Source organism: Zootoca vivipara, chromosome 6 (genome assembly GCF_965207765.1).
Source record: "Zootoca vivipara chromosome 6, rZooViv2.hap1.1, whole genome shotgun sequence".
Classification (NCBI taxonomy): Eukaryota; Metazoa; Chordata; class Lepidosauria; order Squamata; family Lacertidae; genus Zootoca; species Zootoca vivipara.
Window position 1 is genome coordinate 69,974,788 of NC_142589.1, and position 13,700 is coordinate 69,988,487.

The window sequence follows — 13,700 nt, forward strand, 5'->3', positions numbered from 1 at the left end:
GCAAGGCAAAGGTCCAAGGATCAAGGATCAAGGCGAAGGATCAAGGAACAGGAGGCCAGATGCAACAAGGCAGGGATAGCGTTGCTGTGGCAAAGAGCTGAAGGGAAATGCTGAGCTTTTATCCCTCCCAGCTCCTGCCACCAGGTGCAGTGAGTTATCAAGTGGCCTTACCTGAGTGGCCACTCTGCTTCTCCAGCACAAGCTGCGGCAGGCCCCAGTCCTGCAAAGCACTACAGGCCCCAGAGCCTGACTCCTGCCCATACTCCTGACACATTTTATTTCAAAATCATTCATCCCATAAAGCATGTAGCCGTGGGACTGCTGGGCCGGGAGGCAGTAAGTGGCGCCAGAGCCAATCACAGGCAGAGCTTTCTCCAGACTGGCTGTAAGTAAGAAGCCAGGCAGGGGCACGGGTGTGTGTGGGGGGGCTGCCTGAGGTTTGGTGGGCCACTGCCCCATTTGCCCTCATGGACTAGTCTCCATTGAAAACACCTCCATCACCTAATGTTGTTGGCATCTGTCTGTCTGAAGAGAATGAGGTGAAGTCAAACAGCTGTGTTAGCAGCACTGACGTCACCTCCCAGGGGTGCAAGCCTGGACAGTGTGTAAGATGGTCCTGGGCTGTCCAGATGCCAAGACTCTTGGCCTCACTGATGTGGTCCAAAGGAAAGCAGAGAAATATATTTGGCACCTGCTTGGCTGCAGGAGTTGCGGAAGGACGCCACCCGACCATCTTGGGGACTGCACTCCAGATTTTTGAAGGGTTTACTCGTTAGCCTTCCCTTCTCCTGAAGATATCCTGCAAGGCAGCCAAGGTTTAGGATCAGAGTTTTCCTTCTTCTAGATGGGCTACCTTACAGGTTGACCAGCACCATCTGCCCCTCACTTGCCTCTACAGCACGTGCGGATACCACATGTTGGACGCACTACGAACATGCTCCATTCTGAGTGTTACGCTGACGATTTGAGTGCTACGCTTCCATCTTGAGTGTTACACTGAGCTCCATCTGTTTTGCTATTTATTTTGTTTTTGCTGCTCTTTTTGTTTTGTTTTTGTGACTGTGTGGAACTCAGTTCGGCTACTGAATGATTAATTGTGTATAGTACATTTTTTATTGCTTTCATTTTATGGATCAATGGCCTCATTAGATAGTAAAATTCATGTTAAATTGCTGTTTTAGGGGTTGTTTTTAAAAATCTGGAACGGATTAATCCATTTTGCATTACTCTCTATGGGAAAGTGTGCCTTATATTTGGAACGCTTTGGTTTTGGAACGGACTTCTGGAAAGGATTAAGTTTGAGAACCAAGGTACCACTGTATTGGTCTGAGACCCATCAGCTACCCTCACCTAGTTTAGCCAGCCAATTGAAACCACTCTTGGGGTGTGGCCATTATCATGTGCTGATAGCTTCTAGGAGTCACAGATGAGAGCTGAGTACAAGGCAGGGGCACCAGCTCCTGGGAGCCGAGCCCATTTGGCCCCCTCAATATTTTTGGGAGAGTCTGGGTCCTCCATGTCCAAAAAGCATGGAGGTGGCTGACACCTTCTCCTCCACCTCCTGCCATGGAGGGGAAGGAGGGTTGAAGCAGCTTCCTGCTGGTGGCTGCCCCAGGAGGAATTGGAGTATGAGCCACCGGCCATTGAAGCCACCCGGCCTCCATGTTTATATATATGTGACCTTAAATTCTTATGATAATCCCCCCTCTGTAGCCATATTTTTAATAAAAAAATTGATAACATGATATCCACCTTATGATATGTTGTAAATGGATGCTTTTGTGTAAATCTGAAGAGACTTGCATGCCAGGGTTCTTAAGACTATTCATAAGTGAAGCAGTGCAGATAGCTGGACCATAGCTGCCAAGTCTCCCATTTTTCGTGGGAAACCTCCAGATTTTAATCCTTTCCCCACTGTTATCCCAAATAGAAAAAAGATCCTGGAAATCCCCTGGATTTCCTACCTGCCAGGGAGGCTCCATTTTGGGTGCCACTCTGCCCATGTCTGGGCACCGGAAATCGGGCAGCGCTGGCACTGGAAGTTGCTTCTACACATGTCCAGACATGCGTAGAAGCGACTTCCAGTGCTTTGCCACTGCTGATCCCGCATTTTTCAGCGGGAGACTTGGCAGCTATGAGTTGGACATAGGATATCACCTTAAAATACCGTATTTGTCGCTCCATAAGACTCACCTTTTCACTGCTTAAAAGTGAGGGGAAATGTTGGTGCATCTTATGAAGGCTCCCTGTCAAGGAAGTGGCGAGAAGCAGGGAGCAGTGGAGATGCTGCTGGTTCTTCCCCACCACCTCCGTTTGCAAAAACAAGCCTGCTTTTGCAAATGGAGGCGGCGGGGAGCAAACCAGCAGCATCTCCTCCGCTGCCCGCTGCCCCCACCTCTTGCTGAACGTGGCGAGAGGCAGTGGGCGGTGGGGGGGCGGGACCAGCGGACCGAAAGGGGAGAGCTGTCCCGATGCTCTGCGTGGCACTAGCGGCTCTCCCCCCTTGCTTTAAAGCCAGCTGGGGAGAAGGGGAGGATGCTATGGTCCGTCTCTTCTCCCCAACTGGCTTTAAAGTAAACAGGGGGGGGGGAGAGAACCGCTAGCTTCATGCACAGCATCAGGGCGGTTCCCCCCCTGCTTGCTTTAAAGCCAGCTGGGGAGAAGAGACGGACCATAGCATCCTCCCCTTCTCCCCAGCTGGCTTTAAAGCCAGCAGAAAAGGGGCGGGGGAGGAAGGAGGAATGCCCCCCCCGTCCCATTGCTGCTGGCGGCTGTGGCTGCGGAGGAGGAATATGCAGCCCAAAAGCTGCTGTCTTCTATGCAGCCGCCACCGCCAGGTTTGAGGCAGAATATTTTTTCCCTTGTTTTCCTCCTTTAAAAAGTAGGTGCGTCTTATGGTCCAGTGCGTCTTATGGACCAAAAAATACGGTAACACATGTTGCGTTCTCTTACTGAATTACTTGTGGCATTCTAGCACTTTGGGAGAAACATTTTCTCAATAGTGTTCTATGCTTTTCACTCAGCAGGAAGGTCCAAACATGATTGAAAAATGCAGTTTGTTTTGTTTCTGCCTTCTTTGTGTTCTCAGGAGCCAAAGTTAGCTCTCCTCTAGTCTTTCACCACAACAACAAACCCTGGTGTTAGGGGTTTCATGGAGCATGTCACCTTGTAACCGCCACAGGTTTGGACATGTCGTGAGAGAGATGTCTTTGCCTTGGTCTTTTATGGCCGTTTATTATCATAGGCTCTGGTCTTGCACTCTAGGGAAGTTGCTCACTTGCTCTTAAGGGACCCAAAAAAGTGCTAATTGCAGCCTGCATACACTTGCCTAATTGAAACTGAGTCCAATTAGAATTTATATAGCCCCATGGTTCTCAACTTTTCAAACCAATCTGTTAAAAACCATTCTAAAAAAGGGCAGTTGTCCAAATTAATCAATTTAACTTTACAGTATAAGGGATCATTCCTGCTGAATCAAAGCATATACCCTTCTTGTTATTTGGTCTCTCTTGGATCCTGAAGCTTCTCCTTGGTAAAACAAATGAAAGCAATTTAAAAATGGGCAGGAGATGTTTGTACACTGAAGAGTTCTAGGTGGGACAAGGAAATGTGGTCATAAATTGATCTAATCTAAATATTGGACTACACAATAGCCTGATCTATTCAAAAGCATGAAGTGCATGAGAATCTTTCACTGGAGTGTAAGCAATACGACACTATACCAGGGGTCAGCAACCTTTTTCAGCCAAGGGCTGGTCCACTGTCCCTCAGACCATGTGATGGGCAGGAGTATATTTTTTTGGGGGAAATGAATGCATCTCTGGGTTATTTATGGGGCATAGGAATTCGTTCATTCCCCCCCCCAAAAAATGTAGTCCTGCCCACCACATGGTTTGAGGGACAGTGGACTGGCCCACGGCTGAAAAAGGTTGCTGACCCCTGGTACAGGCGGCTGTGGATAAGAGGCTCCTTTGGTGCTGCTGCCTTGCCAGGCTCTAGGCCAGGGGCCAGCAAACTTTTTCAGCAGGGGGCCGGTCCACTGTCCCTCAGAACTTGTAGGGGGCCAGACTATATTTTGGGGAAAAAATATGAACGAATTCCTATGCCCACAAATAACCCAGAGATGCATTTTAAATAAAAGCACACATTCTACTCATGTAAAAACACCAGGCAGGCCCCACAAATAACCCAGAGATGCATTTTAAATAAAAGGACACATTCTACTCATGTAAAAACACGCTGATTCCCGGACCGTCTGCGGGCCAGATTTAGAAGGCGATTAGGCCCGACCCGGCCCCTGGGCCTTAGGTTGCCTATCCCTGCACTATACATTAAACATAAAAACAATTACAGACAAAATTGGGTCCCTCGCTGTGGGAATAACATATACTGTCAGACATAGTTCTACATAATAACACATAATACGCACAATCATACTAATTAATAATTCTATATCAGTGGATCGAGGCAATAATGTGATACTGAGACAATTCTTCCTGCTTTTTTATACGTATCGTCGACCTTGGGGCACAAGGGCTTTTTCTTCCCTGCCCCTCAGTCACAGGGAGGATGTTACCAGCACTTTTACACCTTCTTTAAATTTTTATAGCTTTCTAAGTTATTTTTCTTCTTAGGTTGTGGTCAAAAAGAGAAAATGTCCTTAACAATTCAACTATTCAACACCCTTCCCCCACTGCCCTCAAGTCCTTTATGGAGAGAAATTGCTGTGGCCACTCTGATGTCCTTTTGGCAGGCAATACTCTTGAAGCAATGCAGGCTGGTTTCACCATTCAGTTTCCAATAACACATCCTTTGAAGAGATAGGCCTGCTGAGGGTTGGAGTCTGAAGACTCAATCGGTTAAAAGAAAAAAGGAGTAAGATAATAAATAGGCAAGGAAGGGGGAGAATACCCTTCAATTTTCTTCTTAGGAAGCTGTAAACAATGCAAAATTTTAGAGTTAAGCATTTTATTCATTTAATTATTATCATCACCTTTCCATATAATTAAAGGTAAAGGGCCCCCTGACCATCAGGTCCAGTCGTGTCCAACTCTGGTGTTGCATTGCTCATCTCGCTCTATAGGCCGAGGGAGTCGGCGTTTGTCCGCAGACAGCTGTGGCCAGCATGACAAAGCTGCTTCTGGTGAACCAGAGAGCAGCACACGGAAACGCCGTTTACCTTCCCGCCGGAGCGGTCCCTATTTATCTACTTGCATTTTGATGTGCTTTTGAACTGCTAGGTTGGCAGAAGCTGGGACCGAGCAACGGGAGCTCACCCCGTTGCAGGGATTCGAACCACCGACCTGCTGATCAGCAAGCCCTAGACTCTGTGGATTAACCCACAGCGCCACCTGGGTCCCTTCCATATTATTACTACTGTTATTTTCTGCTCCATCTGTTTAGAAGATGAAGACGAAGACGAAGACGAAGAAGAAGAAGAGGAGGAGGAGGAGGAGGAGGAGGAGGAGGAGTTTGGCTTCGATATCCCGCTTTATCACTACCCTAAGGAGTCTCAAAGCGGCTAATATTCTCCTTTGTGAGGTGAGTGGGGCTGAGAGACTTCAAAGAAGTGTGACTAGCCCAAGGTCACCCAACAGCTGCATGTGGAGGAGCGGAGACGCGAACTCGGTTCCCAGATTACGAGTCTACTGCTCTTAACCACTACACCACACTGGTTTACTTTCCTTCACTTAGTTTTTGGGTGTTGTGGGAGAAAAGAAGGAAAAAACCTTTCATTAATTTGGAAATAAGCATGGGTGATAGAGTCTCGCAATTCACTTTGGAGATTCCTGGCCTGGCAGAGGAAGTATAAACTCAACTAGAAATGACCCTGTGGAGGGGGGGAATTGCATGTTAGATTAGAATCTGGCAACCTCTTTTCCATTGTTGATGGTTAGGTACTTAACTCTATTGTTTCCCATTAAGTAGCCCCTGGGGCAAAGATTTAGGGCAACCTACATTTTTACACAAAGCACACAAAGGGGTACCTCTCACTGCAGTTCCCTCAATGGTTCCCAATTTTACATTAAGAAATTTGAATAAAGTTTCATGTGCAGGGCATAGCTTTGTCACCTCTTGGTTTAAACCTCCTTTTTCTTTTCTTTTTAAGCTAACATAGCCTCTGCACATGTACAGAGTTCATGATTCAGCAAATCTATTATACCATTTAAAGTGTTGCATCTCTTGACTAAATTACCATTTGAATAAAGCCATGATTGGCTTTTCTTACCAGGGATTCAAGGAAGGCAAGGGGTAGATTTAAAAAATCAGATTTCCCAAGGGCAGAAACCCAGCAACTCAAGTTTTCACCAAAAGCCAGTAATACAAAGTTGGTCACATTAAATTTCTACTAAAGCCTCAGCGCTAATGGATTATGTTTCCTGTATTAAAGATACAGGCAATCTTTAATAATTCTTTGCATCCCAGGCAAAGAAAAATGGGAGCTACATGCTTCCTTTATCTACAGGAGATTGGGGTACAGATCTCTATTAAAAATGTTTCAAAAATGTGGGTTGTTGTTGTTGTTGTTGTTGTTGTTGTTGTTGTTGTTATTATTATTATTATTATTTTGTGTGCCCTCTCTCTGGTCATCAGCTGAACAATCAACCGTTCTTTTCTGTATGAGTGAAATGGCCAGACAGTCAGAGTTCATAAGGCTTTCTTCTCAGCACGAGCCTGACTGGTTGACCCTTTCAAGCTCTTGGAGCCCATTTTTCTAATCCTTTTATACAAGGCTTACAGCAACTGTAATCAAAACCTGTATAAATATCTCTACACTTTACTCATATAATCCAGACTTTCTCAGTCTGACAGAATCACTTGCCTTTCCTAGCTACTAGGCTGTGGGTTGCACAATGTCCCTCTCCCTCCCAGCAACCTTCCTGCCTTTTACAGCTTACTGGAAAAGGACCACCTTGCAATTTGGATGCCTACTCCTAGACAGTGCCAAGGGTGGCTTGGTCCTGGACAGAAAGAGGAAAATTAGAAAATGGACATCCTTGCGATCTGACACTAACCAGTCATCCCAGTTAAGGTCGTGGTGGGCAGGGGCGGCTACGTCCAAAATCAGGATAGTCAGGGAAACAGAAACAGAAGAGATACGGTATTAGCTTTCAAGTTGGCCAAGTGGTTAGAACCAACCTGGCATCAAGAGGAAAAGTTGATAGCGCACAGATTCCCCATTTGTTTGTCAGAGTGACAGAAACGAGCATAGAGCTTGCAATTGACACTTACATCAGGGTGTCTGGGGAACCGTCACCCCCCCCCCAAGATCCTTAGACCCCCCTTGCAATTGACACCTTTGTCAGGGTGGCTGGGGTTAAGGTCTGAAAGCAAAGAGCAGTAAAAGGATAAATAGAGGGAGAGTTTTTTTAATTGCTGGGGTTGGAGAGTCCCGCCCACCTTCTCCCCCATGCACAGTCCCTTATACTCACTTCCGCATGTGCTGCTCCTGGTCATCCCAGGATCTTTTACTAAATTATTTATGGCTGGCCTGATCAAGCGTTGCTTCCTCTGGTTAGCCCCACTGGAACTCCAGTTATTTCCAGACCCTGGGGTTGCTGGAGGGCTGGTGGCTCCTCCTGGCAAATGGGCTGTTGTGCGCTGGATCACCAGTCCTTCCTCACCCCCAGAATCTGGACAACCAAAGCTCCTGCCTGGCTCACCATATTGATGTAAACAAAATCTGCTCCTTTCCCCTTACGGGGTATCCAAGGGCTCATATAGAGTCCTTAAGCGAGTTCCCTACTGGTAGGAGAAAATAACAGAGGCCAACCAGAGAATATTGAGAAGCAAAGCAGCTACTAAGCTTGATCTTTATTAAACTGTTGCAACAGGGTCCTCACGCACCACCCGGGAGGTAAGAGGAACCCAGAACAATGGTGTGCAAGCCCCTATATAGACTTTTGAAATTGCCCACCCTGTATCTCAAAATCACCCCCCAAAGCATCATACATACATCACAGAAGGAGGCGGTCTACACCAGAAATCCTGTCTGTCAGGATACCTGTCAATGGCCAGTGATTGCTTACTTGGGCAGCCTGGCCATTCTTTTGTGATGATAAATACAGTACTTTAATTCCTGAATCCAGGTCACAGGCTCACCCTATTCATACACAAAGATGCCCTAAAGACAGGTAAGCAAAAGACAATGGAGAGGCTTTTCCATTTCCTTCCCCCTTTCAGAGAAACATTTGAGGTCAATTTGGGAGAGTCAAAATGGTTTCAGGATTGTTCTCCTGTACTATTTCAGACATGTGGTTTACATACTCATGTATATGTTTGCCGTGTAAATTTATGTACATTTAATTTATATTTTTAGGCCCTTCTTGTAAGAATGATGATATACATAATAAGGGCCCCCAACCCAATCCCAAGAGCAAGGTGACTGAAGAGGCGTGCCATGCGGGAGTTTCTCTCGGCAGACGCGGCATTTCCAGCATAGTTGGCTTCTCTTGTCTGCAGAGAAAGAGAGAGAGAAGTGAGTGAAAAACCACGCAGCCAGGGAACACCTCCAGCATGCAGAAGTGGCAAGCTGAGAAACAGCTGCCTTGGTGTTAGCCAACAAAGAATCTTGTTGCTTGAGGCTATCTGTCACTTACTAGTAACCTTGTGGTTTTAGACTGGAATTTAGCAGAGCAAAGCAAGACCGTAAGCTCACATTGAGGTTCAAGACATCAGTTTGGATGGTCCTCTGAGTTTTCACCAGCACAGATCTGACAAGTGGTGAGGTTTCTCCATGAGCAATTTGCAAATCAGGCTCTCGGCAACCTCCAGCAGGCAGGCTGGCTGGGACCTGCCCTTAAAGTATTTCATGATTAAAAACCCTCTCTCCTCCCTTGTCACAGTTGGTGCAGGCCTGTTGTTGGCAACTCTGGCGGGGTTCATACCATATGTTTAAAACACCCACCCCCAAAAAATCCTGGGAGCTGTAGTTTGTTAAGAGTGGCTGGGAACTGTAGCCCTGCTGGAGGAGGGGTAAGCTACTGTTCCCAGGATTCTGCAGGGTGAAATGTGCTTTAAATGGACTATTTTAAATGTATGGTGCATATGGAAAGCCCCACTGCATAAGGCAAGCCTGATCAGTCCAATGACCCGTCTAGCCCAGCATTCTGTTCTCACATTTTGCATTGTTTTAAAAGGAGAAAGAGAAGAGGAGGAGGGAGGAGGGATCATCATCATCATCATCATCATCATCATCATCATCATCGGGGAATTAGAAGGGTAGAAGGAGAGAATAAGAAAGAAAGTGAATATGTGGGTTAGAGAGAGGTAAATAAAATATACCCTGGAGAAAGATCAGATGAAGGTAGCCTATTATTTGGTGGAGAGGAGATTATGAGCCTCTGCTCCCCACTCCTTGGCGCTGGGGTATCCTGATTAAGAGATCCACGAGGAGGGGTTTCTGTCCATACATTCAGGCTAAGAGCCACAGCATTCCCGAATGCCACAAGTCTGTGCGGGGTGCACTTATATGATGTATGTCATGGGTCAACCCCAAATCAGGCTTGATCCCCAGAATCCCTCCAGCAGGCTGACTGGAGGAGAGGGTGGCTGTCCAATGCCAAGCCAAAACTCAGTTACACCTGTAATCAACAAAGTTGTGGCCTAATTGAACCTCACTAAATGTTTCCTGTGGTCCTTGTTTTACTGATACGGCCTGATGGGGAGGGGTTCACGGTGCCTGGGCACACAGTTATGGAGAACTCGCATTTGCATAACTCCTTGCTTGGAGGCAATGTACAAAGAAGGGAAATGCACCCATTGACATGAGCTGTATCCTGGATCGCATCCTCATTTAAGCTGGGTCACACCAGTGGCTTTCTGCCATTCTCTCTCTCTCTCTCTCTCTCTCTCTCTCTCTCTCTCTCTCTCTCTCTCTCTCTTTCTCTCTCTCTCGTAATTTCATGCACATTGTTTTAAAAGGAGGAAGAGAGTAGGAGAAGTGGGGAACTAGAAGGAAAAGGAGGAGGAGAGAAAAAGGAAGAAAGTAAATGTGGGTTAGAAAAAGGAAAATAAAACATGCCCAAGAGAAAGATCAGATGGGTAGCTCAGTCTACTAGAGCATAGTGCTGATAACGCCAAGGTTGCAGGTTCGACCCTCGTATGGGACAGCTGCCTATTTCTGCATTGCAGGGGCTTGGACTAGATGACCAGGGTCCCTTCTGACTCTACTATTCTACGATTCTATGAATGTATGCAGTAAAAGAGGAAGGAAGGAAGATAAAAGTGCTTCCCAGTTCTTGAAACACAGAGCACTGAGGTTGGATCCAGCATTAGCTGTGCCATAATCAGGTTGGTATTGGGATGGCTGATCATCTGCAGCATCATGCCAAGTGAAGAATTAGCCCTTGATCTAAGGATATGAGGAATGGGCACAATCTCCTAGCTGTGTGACAAGCATAGCTTCCAAGTTTTCCCTTTTCTCGCGAGGAAGCCTATTCAGCATAAGGGAAAATCCCTTTAAAAAAGGGATAACTTGGCAGCTATGGTGACAAGATGTTCCAGATGACCATCTCATCAAGTTGCAAATATATCCATGGTAAGTTAGCCCGAACAGTCAGTTTTCCATCCACAATCCTAGTTGCAGTAAAAAAGAAGAAGCTTGATTCCACATCACACCCTCAACCATGCCTGGATTCTGCAGCTAAGTGGTGGCATGATATTTTTTATTTCATTTTGTTATTAGTTATTAAATGCATATACTGCCCTTTATCTGAGGATCACATGGTGGGAACCTACCTATCAAGGTCAAGTCACTGAAAGGGGGCTCTGGTCCACCAAAACGGATACTGCAACAGTTTGTTCCCTTTAAGGTGCTACAAGACTCTCCCTTGCTCACACTACAACAGACTAGCAGATAGAAATGTTTGCAAAGCAATTTCCTGTAATACGATGCAATAATTTCTTAGGTGTTGCTTTTACCAGTGTATGCATTTTACACATGCTTTGCCCTAGTGTATGCATTTTGGTACACACATACTTGGCTGGAGAACTGCATTGCAATATTCAGAGAAGTGTGAATTTTGGGAGGAGGGCTGCTTTTCGGTTTGTGTATCGTTTTGGAAAGAGCAAATTAGGTAGGTTTGCCTTTCAATTCACACTGCATCAAAATTCTCTTCTCACTCCCCTCCCACTCCCGTCGTGCCAGTGCTTGAACTGTAAAGGGAAATAAATATCTTTCAACGAAATCCAGAAGCCCCACTCCCAATTATAACTTGTGATGTCACCTTCCAAAAACAGCACTGTAGCCAATGCTAGTTCGACTCAGAGCAGACCCACTGAAATCAATGCCCATTATGAACTTGGACCCATTACTTGCAATGGGTCTTCTCTGAGTAGAACTTGGTTGGGTGCAACCCCTTGTCTCTAAGGGCAGGCATGCCTGTTTTGCCTCCTTTGTGTTCTAGCGAATCCTCACCCCCAACCCCCATTTGTTTGCCTCTCCCTTTCACACACACTTACCTGTATAGAGAAAACCAAGGCGACAATACCAAAGGGTAGGCAGCAGCAGAGCATGGTGAAGATGGAGTAGATCAGGTAATCGGGTTCCTTGGTGGGTTGTACAGGTGTGATGAAGACAGCCTGTGGAGGTTGAAGGACTGGACCTAGGTTAGATCCCATACAAGGTGGGCCATAGTAAGGCATTGCCCCATAGCCTGCTTGGGGTGCTTGCCCAGCAGGCTGTTTCAGTGGGTCAGGCTCTGCATAAGCATCTATTTCAGAGTAGGGAGGGGGGTTCTGAGCAGCAAGTGCCTTCTCACCCAGCTGTTCACAGTTTGGGTTGCTCATGGTGGTGCTTCCTTCTTCCGTCATCTTCTCAGTTCTGCAACCTCTGCTCAGTTCTTGGCGTTCCTCCTTTGTGGCTGCCCCGGTTAGCTGTTAGATGTCCTGCTTTTTCTCTGTCTTTCTCTGTTCTCCTACCCTTTCTTCACCTTCTGCCTTCCATCTGCCTTTAGCACCCTCCTGTGGTCTGGGCATGTGTGTTGCCTCTGCAATGCAGGCCAGGCTCGGGATTCTTCCTTAGGAGACTCTTCAATATGCAGCTTCTTAGACAGGACAGCTCTGCTGTGTCTAGCTATCCAGAAGAACAGTGTGTGGAACGAGGGGCAAGCAACAAGCAAGAGACAGTTTTGTCCTGGGTATTGCAACACAGGGCCAGGAAGCAGAGGATGATTTCTAGCCATGGAGTGCTGTAGTGTTTCTTTCGTCATCCTTGCTGTGGAAATGGACACACACGGGAGAGAGATTTTGCAATTCTCAAGTATCTGAGATGTCATCGGGTCTGCGCAGATTCATAAATTTGGAGAGGCTAGTAGTAATCTCTCCCAGGGCAGATATACTGGTCCCACACTGGAGAATCTGAGATGTGCCCTAATAAGGCATCCCTCTCTCTTTCATAATAAACTTTTAGGAAGAATTTACAAACATTGCTGCTTGCGTAGGCATTTGTTGGCTGAAAGATCTGTTCTTGGCAACCCTGAACTTATTTGCTGTGGGAGTAGAGGCTTGTTTTTTTTTATATAAAAAAGAAGTTTTAAACTGTTTTTGTAAGATTAAATTGCTTAATTATTGATGTGGTTGCTACTCTTCAGGAGGAAGGGCGGGATGTAAGTTTAATAAAATTAATGAATGATTGTAGTCTAGTCTATGTTGAATCCTAAATTTGGGTAGAAATCCAAAGATACTGATCCTTTCATGCCAGAGAAGACAGTTGCTGATTGCCCTGGGATGGAAAACATACAAATCCCGTATATTATGTATCTATCAATGTATCTTTGCAGGTAGCTATGTATGTATTATCCATCCATCCATCCATCCATCCATCCATCCATCCATCCATCTCTCTGATCATCACTCTATCTATGTATCATCTATGTATCATCTATCTCTGTCTGTCTGTCTGTCTGTCTGTCTGTCTGTCTGTCTGTCTGTCTGTCTGTCTGTCTGTCTGTCTGTCTATCTATCTATCTATCTATCTATCTATCTATCTTCTACCTATCATCTCTCTCTCTCTCTGTCATCTATCTATCTGCAGGTAGCTATGTTGTGTGTGTGTATGTATATGTATGTATGTATGTATATGTATGTATGTATGTATATGTATGTGTGTATATATATATATATATATATATATATATATATATATATATAGGCGCTGTGGGTTAAACCACTGAGCCTAGGGCTTGCTGATCAGAAGGTTGGCGGTTCGAATCCCTGTGATGGGGTGAGAGCTCCCGTTGCTTGGTCCCAGCTCCTGCCAACCTAGAAGTTCGAAAGCACATCAAAATGCAAGTAGATAAATAGGAACCGCTACAGCTGGAAGGTAAACGACGATTCCGTGTGCTGCTCTGGTTTGCCAGAAGCGGCTTTGTCATGCTGGCCACATGACCTGGAAGCTATACGCCGGCTCCCTTGGCCAATAATGCGAGATGAGCGTGCAACCCCAGAGTCAGTCACGACTGGACCTAATGGTCAGGGGTCCCTTTACCTTTACCTTACTGTATCTAAACACTGGCTGTATTTGAACACCACAGCAATCTGCAATGGTTTACAAAAAGTGCTCCTATGACTGTGCTGTATTTCGTCTTTTGTGCAAACGGCAGCAAGAAACAGTGATTCCTGGCATTACATCCATCGGGGGGGGGATTGTGGCTCATTTCACTCCAAACAAACCACAATTTGAAATCATTGGCTTTAGC

The 13,700-nt window shown here is 46.0% G+C and overlaps 1 protein-coding gene across 1 annotated transcript; it reads right to left on the minus strand.

The window, feature by feature from the left end:
• Positions 1 to 4,372: 4,372 nt before the first annotated feature.
• Positions 4,373 to 12,091, minus strand: LOC148685401 (proline-rich transmembrane protein 1-like). Its single transcript, XM_088672520.1, has 2 exons — positions 11,464 to 12,091; positions 4,373 to 8,457 (listed from the first exon to the last, which is right to left on the minus strand). The coding sequence occupies exons 1-2, from the start codon at positions 11,812 to 11,814 to the stop codon at positions 8,317 to 8,319; spliced, it is 492 nt and encodes a 163-aa protein (XP_088528646.1). The 5' UTR covers positions 11,815 to 12,091; the 3' UTR covers positions 4,373 to 8,316.
• Positions 12,092 to 13,700: the final 1,609 nt, after the last annotated feature.